Source organism: Cannabis sativa, chromosome 9 (genome assembly GCF_029168945.1).
Source record: "Cannabis sativa cultivar Pink pepper isolate KNU-18-1 chromosome 9, ASM2916894v1, whole genome shotgun sequence".
Lineage (NCBI taxonomy): Eukaryota > Viridiplantae > Streptophyta > Magnoliopsida > Rosales > Cannabaceae > Cannabis > Cannabis sativa.
This window is the reverse complement of record NC_083609.1, coordinates 23,090,967-23,108,371: the sequence shown is the minus strand read 5'-3', so window position 1 is coordinate 23,108,371 and position 17,405 is coordinate 23,090,967. Positions and strand designations below refer to the sequence as shown.

Sequence of the window (17,405 nt, the reverse complement as noted above, 5' to 3'; positions counted from 1 at the left end):
GATTGGGCCTTTTATTAAAAATAAAATCATTAATCAATACTTCATAAATTTAACTTAAAAAAAAACAATACCTCATAAATTCATTTACATTTATTTAGTAATTTAAATATTCTAAATAAAAGTACAATAAAAATATTATTCAAATTTATTGATCGATCTCCCAAAAGTATGTCTTCCTTCTTCAAGTTTGTCATATCGAACAATCTCCAATATATAAAACTTAATAATAACATTAGTTTATCAAAATTATTAGAAAAAAATAACACAGATTGATTCATCTAAAAATTTATCTTTCTTGCTTTTTGGGATGCAAATTTGTTAATCAAATCATTGTATTCAAGTTTATTTAGCTAATTATTTGCAATTGACAACATAGCTAATCCACTTAATCTCTCTTGCAACATAGTCGTTCTTAAATAAGACTTGATTAATTTTAATTTTGAAAAACTTCTCTCTGCCGATGCAACTGTAACTGAAATTGTTAGTAATATTCTATAGGCAATGAATGCATTTGGAAATGAATCAATTTTTTTTATGTAATCAAGTATCTCGATTGAACTACCACTTTTATTTGGAAAAATTTCTCTCAACACTTTTAATTCTGAAAATAAATCACAACCATCAATATCAGAAATTTCATTGTATTTCAAAATATTTTCAAGATTTAAAGATTGATATTTTAAATCATTTTCATCAAGTGATTTTAGGTTTTTCATTGAATAAAAATCCAAAAATATTTGCATACTCTTGAAACTGTTCAAATTTATTTTTAAGTGAACAAATAATTTGGTCAACCATGAAAATAAAATAATCAATCCGAAATGATTCTTCGGCAGACTTTACTATCTCACCATCACCAATATTTTCATCACATTGTTTTTTTTCTACGAACCACACGCTTTTCACAAAATTTAGGCTCAATTCCCATCTCATTTGAAATTTCTTTCCTATAATTTTCAAAATAAGAAACTAGACCATTTAGCTGATTTATAGCATTGTCAATTTCTATATTTTGACTTTGTACATTTTTACTAATTGAATTGATAGCAAATAAAATATCAAACCAAATAGTCATGCCCAATAAAAATTCAAAATTCTCTAATTCAAAAGTTGCTAGACACTTAGCTTCACTCTTTACTTTAGGATCGTCACTTGATTCTGCTAGTTCAAGCAAATCATCTCTTATTTTTGGAGCTTGAAATCTAATTGCCTTAACACTTTCAATACGACTTTCCCAACGCGTTTGAGACAATGATTTCACAGTTAACGTAGATATATTATTTTTCAATATTGTCCATCTCTTAGGTGAAGAAGAGAATAATGAATATATACGTAGTAAAACACCAAAAAATGTTACAGCTTTAACACAAGAATTCGCAACATCACAAATCACTAAATTAAAACTATGACAGCCACAAGGTGTATATAATGCTCTAGGATTTATCTCTAATAATCTTTTTTGTACACCTTGGTGTTTTCCTTTCATGTTGGACCCATTATCATATCCTTGCCCTCTTATGTCATTAATGTCAAGTTTCAAACTTTCGATTTCTCTTATAAGTTCGGTAAATAGACCTTTTCCTGAAGTATCATCTACTTTCAAAAATCCTAAAAAATATTCTTCCACTCTTATGGGACTAATTGAAGTATCTACAAATCTTAGTATAAGAGACATTTGTTGTTGATGACTTAAATCAGGAGTACAATCAAGTATAACTGAAAAATATTTTGCTTCTTTGATTTTTTTCAAAATTGTATTTTTCACTTCACTTGCTAACAATTGTATCAACTCATTTTGAATTCTATGTCCCAAATAATGATTACGAATATGACTATTTTGAATACGTCGAACATGTTCTTGCATTATTGGATCAAATTCAGCAATCATTTCAATTAAACTCAAAAAATTTCCATTGTTCTCTTGGTAAATTTTTTCATTACTTCCCTGAAAGGCCAAATTATATTTTGCTAGATTTTTGACAATAGCAATTATTCTTACTAAAACATTCCTCCAATATTTTTTCTCCTTATTAAGTCTTTCTTGAGCATCTTTATCAATTGTTCTATTTTTTGATAATCTCAATTCTAAATCAAACCAAACACTCATGTTAACTATATGCTCATTATTTATTTCATGACTCTTCAACATAGCACTTAGATGCCTCCAATCCTTAGTTTCACTGTTGACTAATTGAAACGTATGATTCGCACTAGATTTTGTACCAAAAATTTTGTAACAAAAACAATATGCCTTATTAACTTTTTTTGAATACACTAACCATTTTCTATCATATTTTTCTCCATTTGACAACTTTCGTATATAATGAGAAGTAGAAAAATGTCTACTATTTTCATCTTTTGGGAATTCGATGTCACTTACTTTTATTGGACCATTTTCTACTAATAATTCTATTAATCTATTATCAAGATTTTCCCAATTTCCTGGATCATAAATATAATCTAAATCATTTTTAAGATTTCTAGCTTCCATGCTCTCTTCAATATTTTCTTGACATTCTCCATCATCCATCACATCATCACACATTTCATTATTAACCTCCAAATTTTCTCTATTTAATTGTTCATTAATTTTTTCATTTGAATTACTTTCATCTTTTTTATTAGTGACAACAAATTTTTCTAAAGCTCCTCTCTGAGAGTTAATTAAACTTTCTATTCTTCTATTTTTTTTTTTTTTGAGTTTTTCATTACCTGATGGATATTTTCTACTAGAGATACTTATTTTAGGTAGGAAAAATAAACTTATAAAAATCCACGATAATTGCAATGGAAAAAATAAAATAAAAACCTAAACTATTGCATATATGTAGAAATTAACAACAATTAATCAAAATAATAATTAAAAAAAATGTATATGTGTACCTGTTATATATATATATATATTTCTTCTTGGCCTCTTCTATGCAAATTGCAAACCAATTGATAATTTGAAGGAGAAAGAGTAATGAAATATGAGAGCAAATATATCATGAGCAAAAATAATAAAATATATAAAATGTGTGTAAAATTAAAACAATCTCCACAACTATATATAATAGTTTCATATTCCCATTTCAGAAAAATAAATAAAAATAAATGATGTGCAGTGTAAGTAACGGTTGGAAATTTAAAAGTCCAACCAATTAAAATTTTCAAAAAAAAAAAAAACCCATAAAATTAGGCTAAAACTAACCATAAATAATTGACTTAGTTTAGTTTTTAATTTAGGAAGCATTACATGCGTGTGTACAGTGTACTGTGTATTGACTTTTTTTTTTTTCTTCCGTTGGTAACCTTTATTATATTTACTAGGGAACTAAGCCGCGCTTTGCGCGGTGTTGCTCAAATTTTATAATCTTTTTATACATATATATTGTATACTTATTAAGTGATATTATCTAAAATAAAATATTTTGAAATTAGAAACATAATTTGTTATTTTTAAAATAATATAGAGAAAGATAGTGATTTTGTGAAAAATATTAAAAATGGTGGAACAAAAAAATTACATATGTTTTTATAAGAAAATAAAAGAAAAAAAGTAACAGTTTCAGAATATAATAAATTATCCTTACATCGATGTAGGTTTCTTTAAAACACTATTTAGATTCTATTTTTAACCAAAAGAAACAATTTAAATCATTCCTCTAATTTATATATAAAAAATACATTATTTTAGAAAAAATAATATTTATACTTGGTTAATTATAATTTTTACAATATAATCTCAGTGATGAATTTATATATTTTATAATTAGTACAACTACAAATGAGTTTAATATTCATTATAAATCAAGTAATTTTTTTTACCCTATAAAAATATATTTTTCTTTTACTATATAATATAAAATTTATAAATTTAAATGATATAAAAATATTTGTTAAAATTTTAATGTAGTTTTATAATTATGAAATTTTCTTTTAAATTTTAGTATTTTTTTTGTTTAATTTTTAATTTAAAATATATTTTTTTTATGTTATTTAAATTTTTAACTTAAAAAATTAAATTTAATTAATTATTAATGTATCATGTTATTTGAAAGTTGTTTTTTTTCAAAAAAAAAAAATAACTAAATATCATAGCTTTTTTTATGAACTCATTGTTGAAAAGGATATATATTGATGTTTGATATTTTTATTTATTTATCTTTTATCTCAAAAGAAATATGTGAATTCATCTTTATAGAAAATAATAAATAATAAAATTTTCTCTTTAAATATTATATTACACCCTATATTATATTCTTTAGGAAATGTAATTAGTGCATATTTTTTTCTTTATTATAAAAGTATAATTTTATGATGCTATAAAAGTCCCACATAGCTTAAAAATGTGATTAGTGTTACACTTGTAACCTATAAATATATCACCCATTTTTTTTTTATGGGTGATTGATTACTTCAATGTTACTTCATTAAGTATATATTGTTATGATGTGACAACATCTTTGATATTTGGTTAAATAAATAAAAAAAAAACAACTAAATTTTTTCTAATATTTTAGATATTTTTAGTCACCTTTAATTATTTGTATTTTTTATATTTCCATATAATATAGATATTTATTATAGAGTTTTTATTTTTATTTTTTTAAAAAAAGTCCCACATAGCTTAAGTGTGATTAGTGTTAGACTTGTAACTTATAAATATATCACTGATCCTTCTTTCCATTGAATCAGTGAGTGATTAACTCAATCTTACTCAATTAAATATTTGGTAAAATGAACAATTATAAAAATAACTAAAATTTATATTTAAAATATCATTATAATTTAGTCATTCTTCGGACTCCTTTAAAAAAAAAAAAAAATTCATGTAGGACAAAATATTTAGTAACCTGAATAGTTTTAAAAAATATTTAGTATCATAATACTTCAAAGACATGATTTTTTTAGTAATAATTTAGGAAAAAATAAACTTATTTATTGTTATAATAATTTAATTTGTACAACCATGAATTTAAACATAATATTATTAAAATCATTTTAAATATATTGATATTGATTGATTTATTTTATTTATTAACTATGAGAGAATGGATAAAAGAATATCAATTAAAATTAACATAGGATGCCACATAAATCATTTTAAAGTTCATATTTTTGTTTTTAATTTATAATGTAAACTACAGAAAGTATTTTTTAAGTAAAAAAAATGTCAATTTTTATTTCTAATAATTTTAACTATTTAAATAATTTAAACTAAACTTACAAAATATAAAAATAAGAAAAATGATAAAATAATAATAACAAAAAATCAATTTGTTGAAATAGGTATGTTTTGTATTCTAAAATTGATATAATAACAAAGTAACAAAAAAAATTAAAAATAAAATTAAAAAAATATGATAAAAAATGCTCAAATATATAGTCATATAAGTGTGTCACCTCTTACAAATATATTTTTTAACTTTTGAACAAATTAAAATTTAAGAGAAAATATTTTAATTGTAAAAAAATATTTTTAACTCGAACAAACAACAATATAAAAATCTAAAATATTAAAATAAATTCTTAAACTAAATTAATTTCGTAAATATATATAAAATTAAAAATTATTATAAAAAATTTAATTATTAAAAGATAAATAACTACTTATAGAAATCTATAAATATAATTTATTAGGTAAGACATTAATCAATCACCCATAGAAAAATAATATTTATTAGACAAAAAAGTGTAGAAAAATAAAAGTATTATTTATAACCTAGATAGATAACACTTAAAACTTTTCTAAACAATGTGGGACTTTTAGTTTTGTATGTGTAGTTTATTTTTCAAATAAAATAAGAGAATATACCAAAAAATAAGAAAAATAGGAAGAAAAAATAGTAAAATGCCACCTAAACTCTTATTGTGCATTCCTTTATATATATATATATATATTGATTATATTTATATTATTAACAAATATATATTATATATAAAGGGATATAAAAAAAATGGGCCTTTTTAATTTTGGGGCCTTGTGCAATGGTCCAAGCTGCTCAATGCTTGGGCCTGCCCTGGCACCTCCGGCAGGTTCGTTAAAATTAAATGTGGATGGTGCTATTTGTGGTGAAAATGGTACTATTGGCTTAGGGGCCTTGGTTCGTGATTCTGATGACTTTCCATTGGGATGTTTTGCTAAATCTTTGGCTGGTTTTTTCTCCTTTAAAGAAGTTGAAGCTTTGGCTATTTCTTATGCTTTAAAATGGTGTTTGGAATTAGGCTTTTCCGTTTCCTTTGTGGAGAGTGATGCTGAAATCATTGTCAATTCAATCAACTCTTCTTTAGAATGTGTTTTCCAATAGGGTTGTATTGTTAGATCTATTAGGTCCTTGTTATTTGTCTTTCCAGATGTATGTCTTCTTCATGTGATGCGAAATGGTAATACCGCTGCACATAAGTTAGCAAGATATGCATTACAGATGGAAAACGAGATTTATTGGTTGGAAGAAATTCTTTAATGACCAGTATATTGTTTGACTCTCAGCAATAAAATTAGTTATTATGATAAAAAAGAAATAGATTAGCATAATTTAAGTGGCTAAATCTAATTTAAGCATCTACGGCAAATTTCCCTTTAAGAAAAGATAAAAGAGAAGAAATTATCTCTGATTATGTATGTTTTTTTTTAGGGGATTTTTTCTTAACAAAGATTATGTTAACATTTTGATTTGAGTGCATATGATGTGGCCAAAAGTACCACACATATGTCTAACAACTAACTACGTGAAAGTGGGTTTTTAGCCAAACCCGTTTTCGGTTCAATTCAACCATTGCCGAGTTGTTCCACCGCAAATGTTGGCTACCGGCGGCGGCGGCGGCGGCTGCTCTCGTGTCTCTCTGCACCTACGAGAGTGTGACCTTAGCTTAGGTCTTTGCAGTTCCACAATAGCCCACCACCTGTCCCGCTCTTCTCCTCTCAACACTTCTCGGAATCGAATTCCGCAGAGGATGATTTCTTCTTCGCTCATCTACCATAAATCTTCCACTGAGGTTCCTCTTCTCTCAACTTGTTTCAGGTTTTTCTTCTCTCCTTTATCTTTCTTTTTCGGTTTCGATTTCGTTTGGATTTGTGAAGGGCGCAAAAGAATAATGATTGAGAATTTATTTTGAGTGATCTAAATTGCCGTCTTCTGGCTTCTATGAGAATTGTGGAGAGCACTACACGGACTTAAAGTTGTTGCATTAATTTTGTTCGGTTTACAATATTGGGGTTCTGTGATAAAGTAATGAAAATTTGATATTGTTGTAACTTGACATGAAAAGCTTGAGAAATTATTGAATTAGATGATTGACATTGATTTAAGATGAATGCCCAACTAATTTTCTGCACAACTCTCTTGCTCATCTGTAAATTACAGGGTATCTGTACTGTGTGTTTATATACCCACATAATTGTTTACGGGCAGTTGTGTTGTATTTTGTTAAAAATCTGATTCTTCCCTTTTCTCAACAAAAGCCAACAGGAAGTTGATCGTGGTGAGGTTTCTTCTGAAGGATTGTCCTCAGTGTCAGGTTTTTTTCTCTTTTCATTTTCCTATGCATCTTGCTTTGCCTTTGATGTAAAGTTTATGAGGAATCATTACTGTAAAAGTATAACTTACTTGATTCTGTTTCTAATGGTAATTGTGGAAGTGCTCCTGCCATATAGTTTAACTCAGTTCATACATAGTTATACTGCTAAAAAAGAAAGCCTTTGAAAATCAGTGTCTGTGGGATGAAAAATACGAAGTTTGTTTAGCTTTCTCTTGGTATGCCAAGTGTAATACTTTTAGTTTTATGGGTACAAACGTTCATCTTTCCTATTTTTAAAACTATGTTAAGCACCTTCTTTGTTAGATTTTCATTTGTGATGATTGATACTAGTGTTTTTAGTCATTAATTGTCATGGAATGTGTACTTTTTTTTTTTGTTTGTTTTAAATACATCTTTGTAAACTGTGTAACAAGCCTAAAACTACACATGGAAAAGAATTCAATCTGTGTATTAGATGTAGATTAATTGCGAAGGTGCTAAAATCTCTCTATGAAATCAGCTGGTATGTGTCTCAGGCTATGAAATTTCCTGTGTACGTGGAAGGATGAACTCTGTAATGGAATTTTGATGCTATGCCTTTCCCTTAACTTAACTACTGTTGGCATAATAATAGGCCCTCGATATATGTGAGCTAAGCTCAACAAGAGAGTAACTGCGAAATACATATGTATTTTGTTTTATTTTGCATCATTGAGTAAAGTAAATTAAGGATTTTGTGATGCCTTGTAGTAAAGTAAAAAAGCAAGTCAAGCATATTACTGGTAAAAAAAGCTGACTGACAATCAAGACCATCTAAATTGTAGGTGACTAAAAGTGAGAACTACTAAACAACTCTAAAGAAGCTACATCTCCCTCCCCCAGAAGTAACAAAAATCATTGGCAAGTTTAATAGATTTTTTTGACAATACTTCTAAGTTTATGTGCCCATGTATTTAGAATGATTCTTAATAAGTCTCACTTTCTGTTTATCATCTGACATGGAATTTTGTGATATTTCCTGAAATATGTGAGTGCAATGATAAATTATTGGTTTATGCCTTCTTTTCTTCTGTCTTTGTTTACAATAAAAAAAATGCTCTCTTCTCTCTCCTATTTTTGAGACATCATGCATGCTAGGAGTTTCCATGGCCCTTCTTGCCATGTATTGCACCATGATCCCACTGGTCTTGGGAAGAAATCTGGCCATTACCCCACTGGTTTTGGTTATAAAAAACAGTATGAAAATGAGGGGAAACTTGGACCAAAAAGGTACTAGAGTTTCAGAACTGAACACAAAGTGTTCATGATTACATTAAAATGAGATGGAGGATCAGTCAAAATTGTTAGAGAATCAAACTCTCAGGTTTTGAGATTGTTGTATCAATCGATGCAGCAGTTTGGATTATGGAAGTCTTGGAGGAGTTGCAGAAAAGAGAAGGGCAGCAAAGGATTAATTTCAAGAGGTCTTTTAGGAACAACTCTAACAATTTTTCCTGGAATGTTTTAAGAATGCAAAGGGACATTTTCTCAAACTTTCAGTCTTGAGGATAAATAAGATGAAGATGGTGATTGTTCCAGAAGAAAGGCATGCTAAGGAATGGAAGAATTTTGAAGAATTGTCTTAGAGTGCTACTAAGAAGGAAGACAAAGAGGCTCAATGACAACATGGTTCTGTTGCAAGATAGGAAGATTGACGGGGAAGGAAGAAACAACCTTTCATGCGTTAACGTGGTTAAACGGGGAGCTGGGCGCACGGCAATGGGGGAATTTGTGATGTGAGAAACCAAAAGGCCGGACCCCTGAAAAACAAAGAGAAGGCTACTTTTCAAAGCAATGGTGATATAGAATGGAGAGAATTATACCCAGCAATCAATCCGAGCTTCAAACCAAACAATCAATTCCCAGCAAAAAGGCTAAATCAACCAAAATTCCATGAATATATGCGAGCTAAATCTTGTCCTAGAAATTGGAAGTTGGTAGCAATTCTAATGAGAGACAATAGTCACGTGGCATGGAGTCCTATTTTTTATAAATTATCGAGAGAGTTGGAAAGAAAGTTGGAAGTTAGTCAACTCTTTAATGATAGATCAATTATTTGGTGCAAAGATGAGGTGGAAAGAGATGAGTTGATCAGTATTCAAGAGTTGAACGTGCCAGGGGCCAATACAGTAGTGTCATTCATCCAATGGAGTTGGGAACATCAGAGAAGAGATATGAAGGTTGATTGCAGAGGTTCTTGGATTGGAGTATAAGGATCACCTTTGAATCTCTCGAACATGAATAAGGATTTGAGTGATGTGCATGTTGATAAGGCTCCTGAATTTAGGATTCTCATTCATCCTACGAACACGTGGATTAATAATACTTTAGAGTCAAAGTCCAATTGGAGCTCAATTAGCTTGGGTCGGAGCAGGGGAAGCCCAACTACATATGCTCTTAACTTAATTAAAGATGTATCTAAGAGCCAAATGAATAACTTATCTTCTGGGCCAAGAGTATAATTTTGGCCCCAGGATTTAGAGAAGGATTTCATGCTGAAGGGGCTTCAGTCAGAATGAATTTGATAAACCGTAATTATGGAAAGGTGGATTGCCTTAAAAATAATTAGGCCTTGCAAAAAAGGATGTCGCCACAACAACAAATTTATGAATTTTTGGAGAAGAGGCTCAGGTCCATTCGACCCAAGCAGTGACAACATTTCAATGAAGCAATAATCTTGTCCTGGAAAGATTTCGATGTACAAAAAAGAGAAGAAAAGGCTTCAGTGCTTTTTCAATCAGAGGAGGATGTTTCAAATGAGGGTAATGTCACCGGTGAAACTGAAGGTTGACACAAGGAAACGGAGAGCGATCTGCCAACATATAGATAAGGTGATAATCAATTTACAAGGGGAGTTTCTTATGGAGCGGATGGAAGAAATTAATGATCCAAGGCTTGAGGAAATAGCAGAATATAGCTCTAACAGTGATAATTTTGAGGAGGGAGAGTTTGAAGAGGAAGAAGATAGTGGAGTAGGGGAAGATATTCTCTGTGACATAAAAATATTGTGGCTTCAAAAAGATAAAGTGGTGAAACCAAGAGAGGCGAAAAAAAGGAGTGGTAGAAAGGTACTATGACGGGAGAAGAGCCAGTACAACAACAAAAAATCCCATCAAATGAAGAGGGTAGTGGTTGTGGTGGAGGTGATAGGGGGGATTCTAAACTTAGCAACTCTTCTTGGCATAATATAGTGGCTACTATGGTGGAGTTGGGGATGAAAATAGTATCTACTGATGAGCCAGATATAGAGAAGGGGGTTAAAGACAAGGAAGTGAGAAAGAAGAGTAGGGAATTAAAAAAATTGACTTTAAAGATAAATCATGAAAAAAGTCAGAAAAAGTTAATTCAGATATTTGGTGGTCTTGTTTTAAAGCTTGGATTCTTATCCCAACAAATGGAAGATTGGGAGGTGCTTTGATGGTTTGGGATACTAAAAGTATCATGGTTATTGACTCTATGAACTTTGATTCAAGTTGAAGGCAGAGACCCTTGGTGGTTCTCGAGGGTCTATGAGCCATGTTCTTACATACTTAGATCAGATTTTTTGGGATGAATTGGCAGGGCTGAGTTCAATATGCTGTGATTCATGGCGTTCATGGGGGGATTTTAATGTGGTTAGGAGAGTTAGAGAAGCTGAATAGTACTTCATGTACTAGAAGCTGAATAGTACTTCATGTACTAGAAGCTGAATAGTACTTCATGTACTAAGACAAGTGGCTTCTTTCTCTTTTACAAAAATTAAATAAATTAAATAATAATGGGAATATTATTACAATCCTTTTGCAAAAAATTGTTGAGGTTAATGTTCACTTCGAGTCTTTCCAACAATTTTGAAACTTTATGTTCATATTAATGTTTGCTGTACTGGCAATATATTTATATTGAGCACTTCATAGATTCTGTATTTAAATTATAAATGGTTGTGGAGTTTAGATTTTTATATTGAATGGCTTCTTATGTTCTGTTTGTTAGCTTTATTGGGCTGTATATTTAGCGATATCATATGGTAGATTTGCACATTGCAGTCCTTAAGCAATGTCTCTTTAACCTTTCTTGTCTGTAATAAACTTATAACAACTTTGTATGTATGTTTCTCCTTGAAATTATCTCTACCAAACTATGTATAGAGAGTTCTCCTTGCACTCAACCTTCAGAAGTTTTTGGAGCTTAATTTTGTTGAATGTCTATTGGCGTGTATCTATGTATCTTGTTTATTTATTTTATTACTAAGTTAGGGCAGATATATTCTTTATCTCAGAAAAGTAACTCTTAACTTCCCTGAAATCATTTTAGGTGGAGTTGTTGCGCTCGGAAAGTTTGATGCCCTTCACATTGGTCATCGTGAACTTGCAATTCAAGCTTCAAAAGTTGGAACACCATTCCTCTTGTCATTTGTTGGGATGGCAGAAGTTCTGGGTTGGGAATCCAGGTAATATTGCCTCATGTCTTGGTTTTATTCATTCAAAGCATCTTTTTTCCTTAGTTTATGGAAGCATTGATATAATTTTATAATATAAATTGTCTAGTAGGATTATAATTTATGGTTGAAGTATCAATACTTTGCACCACAATGGAAATTAAGGCATTCTATTCTATATATTGTTGAATAAACTATGTAATTCCTGTTTGTTGTAGCTGTCATTAAAAAAATAATCATATTCCAAGTTTAAGGAATATAGATTTTGTTAATTTACTTTTTCCCTCCTATTTTAAATGGAAAGGCCTCCAATAGTTGCAAAGTGTGATCGGAAGCAGGTCTTTTCCTCTTGGTCCCCTTATTGTGGTAATGTGGCCCCTAGGGAGTTTGAGATTGAATTTTCAAGTGTTCGATGTCTCTCCCCTCAAGAATTCATTGAGAAGTTAGCCAAAGATCTTGGTGTGAGTGGAGTTGTGGCAGGTAAATTTCTTCAGGAGTTATTGCCGATTCTTTCACATTACATTTTGTGTGTATTAAAAGCCTTGATGATAATCATTAAATCAGACAGCTAATTGCAACAGGTGAAAATTACCGGTTTGGATATAAAGCTGCTGGTGATGCAGCAGAGCTAGTAAAGCTTTGTGAAGAATATGGTATGGGGGCTTACATTATAAATCCAGTTATGGACAAAAATCAATTATCAATTAGCATAAACTCCAGCAATCCAAATGACAGAGGACAAGTGTCGTCTACTCGTGTCCGTCGTGCCCTTGCTGTCGGGGACATGAAATATGTGTCAGAGCTTTTGGGTCGCCGACATCGACTCATATTGAAGGCAAAGAATCAGGAGGTATTCACTTACAATAAACATAAACTGTCTGCTCCCAAATCCTGTTTGTTAAATCTAGCACCCAAAGAGGGCTTTTATGAGAATTGTTATCTGATTGTTGGTGAGAAATTAGTACCATGTAGAGTGGTTATAGACACAGCCCAAATCCATATAGAAATGGATGACATAGGTACATCTAACTACTTTGGCACTGAGGACTTGAAGCTGTTGCGCATTGAATTTGGTAATTCACAATCTTAATAATATTTAATTCATATTGTGTTTCCATTTAACATTCTCCAAAATTAGTTTATTTAATTATTATTACTAGGAAACCAACCACTTCACGGTTTAAATTTTTTTGCTTATAATGTTAATAAAAGTCTTATTGAAAATAAAAAGGGATATTTATGGGGAAATTCTATTAACATTTGTAATTGTTACACATAATCTTAATAAAAAAAAGTAGCGGCAAAAGTATTTTATCTTACGATTTTGTTGCAGTCGTACTTTTTTTTAGTTGTTAAGTGTTAATTAAGTTTGTTAAGTGCTAACTCAAAAACATGTGATGACATATTTCTTTAACTTATTTAATACGTAGTCTAATAATATGTCGCAACATGTTTTTGGGTTGATATTTGATTGTCAGAAAGGGATATGATTGCAATAAACTTGTAAGAAACTATTTTTGTCGTTACCATTTTTAGTTAGAGTTATATGTATAACAATTATAATTATTATGAGAGTTTTGCTGTAAATATTCCAAAATAAAATAAATGTAAGTTGCTAATCTTAATAGTCCAGTAATGAAACTTCATTACTTCAGTATAAATAAATATATATATATATATATCTTTATATATTAAAAGTGCCTATCTAACGGCAATTCTTGGTTTAACAGAATATTCTTAAGAATATTCTGTTAAATTTAACGATTAGGTTTGATCTCCCGTTAACAAATAAACCCAATAATTAAACCAAAAAATTAAACAATCTTTTAAATATTAATAATTTTTTTTTAAATGAAAAAAATCATTTTACCCACATATCTCTCTAACAAATCTATTTTGGTAGAATATTAATATTTTTTTTTATTTATTTTTTAAAAAAGAAAAATCTTTATATATTAAAGTTAACATTACGTTATCTAATATTTTCTCTGGATAAGCATAGGAAGCAGAAATACCACTTCTATCTTTGTGTGATTGCAGATATACCACTTCTGTCATTGACCCAATTTTTAGCTTTATAAATGGAGATGTTCATATAATATTAACACTTTACAGAATATTTATAAATATAAACTTACATTACAATGCTATGTTAAAAAAAGAACTAAATAGAATAATCTACTACTCCAATAATAAATTTATTTACAATTTTATAATTACACTAATATTATTTTTAATACATTATTAAATAATATTTCAAATATAAATATTTTTAATTTTTTCAAACAAAAAATTTGTAATCTTTAAAAATAAAATACATTCAAAATCTTAAAAATACCAAAATCTTAAATAAAACTAGCAATACGTGGCTCGGCACGTACATTCACCTAGTATATATATATTTATACATAAATATATATATATATCACAATATTATCTAAAGATAAAAACTGTTCAAATAGATAAAATGATTTGGCAAATAATAATTTGCTCCTCATATTTTTTGAATATTTTTTTACATAATTTTTAATAAATTTAAAAATGACTAATAATCCCTTAAAAATCATCTAACTAAACATAAATTTAAAAATGAACATTTATTACTAATATTTAATCTTTTATTAATTAATTAATTAAAAAAACTACAATAATTAATTTGAATTAATTATTAGAAAATAAATAATTAATTAAAAAATACTTTTAAATAGAATGACATCTGAAAATTGACTAACACCGTCTTGCTAGATTGGTGAGAAAAGTAATAGATAAAAGAAATTAAATAAGATACAAAAATTTATAATAGTTCACTTCTGATGTCGCAATATTAGTAGATGTATGTCTACTTCAAGTTTTTATTGCTCATGAGAATTACAATAAAATTGACTTAAGAAAGAGCTCAAATTTTTAAAGAGAGAAATTATAAAGAGATGCTCTAACCTTATGGAGACTTACCAAAATGTGAAAAATGAGCTTATGGAGCTCCCCTTTTACAGTCGTTTTGGTACTTCTATGGCATTCAAAATTGTGAACGATGTCTCCTACTCCATTTTGGACCAAGATAAGAAAAATGCCCAGAGCAGAATTTGTGTTTGAGTAGTAAACCATGCGAACCAGGCTGAACGTCAACTTGGGCGCAGGGACCAACACCAGTGTTAACTTGGGGGATGGGTCCCTGTTTTGGTCCCCAAATGCTTTCGTTTGCTTCCCGAGTACACATGTATCTTCGCTATTGATGACAACAGAGAAAATGTTTGGGATAATTCTTTGGAAAATGCTTGGAATTGGCTCAGGTTGATGAAATGTCAACCTAGGCGTTGGGGCCCTAGCCCCAAGTCATCCTGGGTGCTAAGTCCTTATTCTGGCCACTAGATGTCCTTATTTGTTTCTAGAAAGCACTCGTATCTTAATTGTTGATGAAAATAAAGAATATGACCAGAAGACTTGTTAGAATTGTTGTTGGAAACGACCCAGGTCGACAAAATGTCAACCTTGGCACTAGTGACCATGCCCAATGTCAACCTAGGCACTACGTCACTTGTTTGGCCTCCGAGTTGATTTGTTTGTATCTCGAAAGAATTTGTTTCCTCATTTTTGATGAAGATGAAGATGAAGAAAATTCTCGGGAGACATATTCAAAAACGTGGTTGGAAGCACCCCAGGTTGACAATATGTCAACTTGGACGATGGGTGCCCAGGTGCCTCAAATGGGAAGTGTTCTAATTCTGATTCTGGTACCTCTATCATGTTTATGACATGTCTTATTCATGTCTAAGTACAAGGTTTGAGAAATCTGTACTAAGACAAAGCTAAAAACTAAAACCATAGGTCCAAATATTAACCTAGGCGCTGATTGAAACCCTAGGCGCCCGAGTTGGCTTCTAGGATGCCAAATTGACATCTTCTAGTTCTCAGGCTATATAGTGGCAAAATTGTACTAGAGATTTGCTTACTTTAAGTGTACAACCATAGTTGTTTTTTTGCCCAATATTTTATTCTTTTTTAATCCATATAATTCAACCCTAAGCCTTAGTTGAAACACTATAAAAGGAACATGATGCTCTCATCTCATCCACTTGACACTTTGTCAAATTAATGTCATCTTTACTATTGCCTTCAACCAAATCAAACCTAGTTTTCTATGTGAGACAACTAGTTGATGAGAGAGTTCCTTCCTTAGTGATTTTAACCTCCTTCAGTTTTCTTCACTACCATATTCGAACCTTGAGTGAATGAGTGTCGTGCCCACACATAGCAAGTCAAGTACTCAATCATAGTGAGTAAGACGGTGGTAACCAAACCCGAAAGAGAGAAAGAGATCCAGGTTCAGATCTTGATAATGCTCTGCTACAGAAAGAAATCAAGGGCTAAAGATCTTGAACGGAAAGAGTCATTATATTCCACTGCAATCAATGTAAGGTTTTCTTAACCCTTATGTGTTTATTTCATTGCTTTAGAGAATTCATATTTAGGATGTTAATTCAGCATGCTTGTTAGTAAATCTAGATCATGGTAAAATATTCCAACAGTTTTTACCTAAAAAACTTAAATTATGATAGAGTTATTTCTACAAATTTTTTAGATCTTTTATCTTCTAACAGACTAACACCACTGGAATCACCACAATTGTAGTTATACAACTCCAAAAATTGTCATTTTACTAAAACTGCTTCTAAACCTATAAATTTCTTAACATTAACTCCATAATATTAATTTTAATTTCACTTATATAATTAATTAAAAGAAATTTACATAAAATACTACTTTTGGCAAACTTTTTACACATTTATGTTTAATTCTTTTTAACATTTTTACAGTATTCATAAAAATAACACCAAAATAACAAAAAAAAATCACATAAAAATAGCAGGAAAAAAACATAAAAAAATAATGTAAAAATAACAAAAAAATCAACAACAAAATAACAAGAGTACAACATAAAAAATCATCAAAAGAATGTATTTTATGTAAATAAAATCTTAATAACCGTAAAGATATTTAAAACTCTATATAGTCATATTTTTATAATTTTTTCGTTATTTTTGTATTTTTTTGTAATAATCCCATTAATTAAACTCACTAAATAAATTATAAAACCCTAATGGACTTTTATATTGGGTTTTAATTAAATGATTACCTATCTTGTGAAAATATCATAATATTTTACCTTCGCATTTAATAAAACTTAACTATCTTTAGAAAATTGCTACAACTACTCTAAGTAATAATCTCAACTCACTAACAACATAAATAAATAAAATAATTATCCTCATGTAATTGAAATCTCAAAAAAAAAAAAAAAATTAAATACTATTTTAGTTTAGATATTACAGGATTACTCTCTAATGACGGCACACTATTTGAGCATTTAGCTTCTTGTCCACTCGGAACTGAACGAAAGGAAATATTTAATTCCACACTGTAAGGTTTTTTTTAAAATTTTTATGTG

The 17,405-nt window shown here is 29.5% G+C and overlaps 1 protein-coding gene across 1 annotated transcript; it reads left to right on the top strand.

Moving 5' to 3' along the window:
* Positions 1 to 6,557: 6,557 nt before the first annotated feature.
* On the top strand, positions 6,558 to 13,076 carry LOC115722825 (FAD synthetase 2, chloroplastic). Its single transcript, XM_030652159.2, has 5 exons — positions 6,558 to 7,007; positions 7,448 to 7,503; positions 11,836 to 11,971; positions 12,264 to 12,439; positions 12,541 to 13,076. The coding sequence occupies exons 1-5, from the start codon at positions 6,784 to 6,786 to the stop codon at positions 13,047 to 13,049; spliced, it is 1,101 nt and encodes a 366-aa protein (XP_030508019.2). The 5' UTR covers positions 6,558 to 6,783; the 3' UTR covers positions 13,050 to 13,076.
* The last annotated feature ends 4,329 nt before the right edge of the window (positions 13,077 to 17,405 follow it).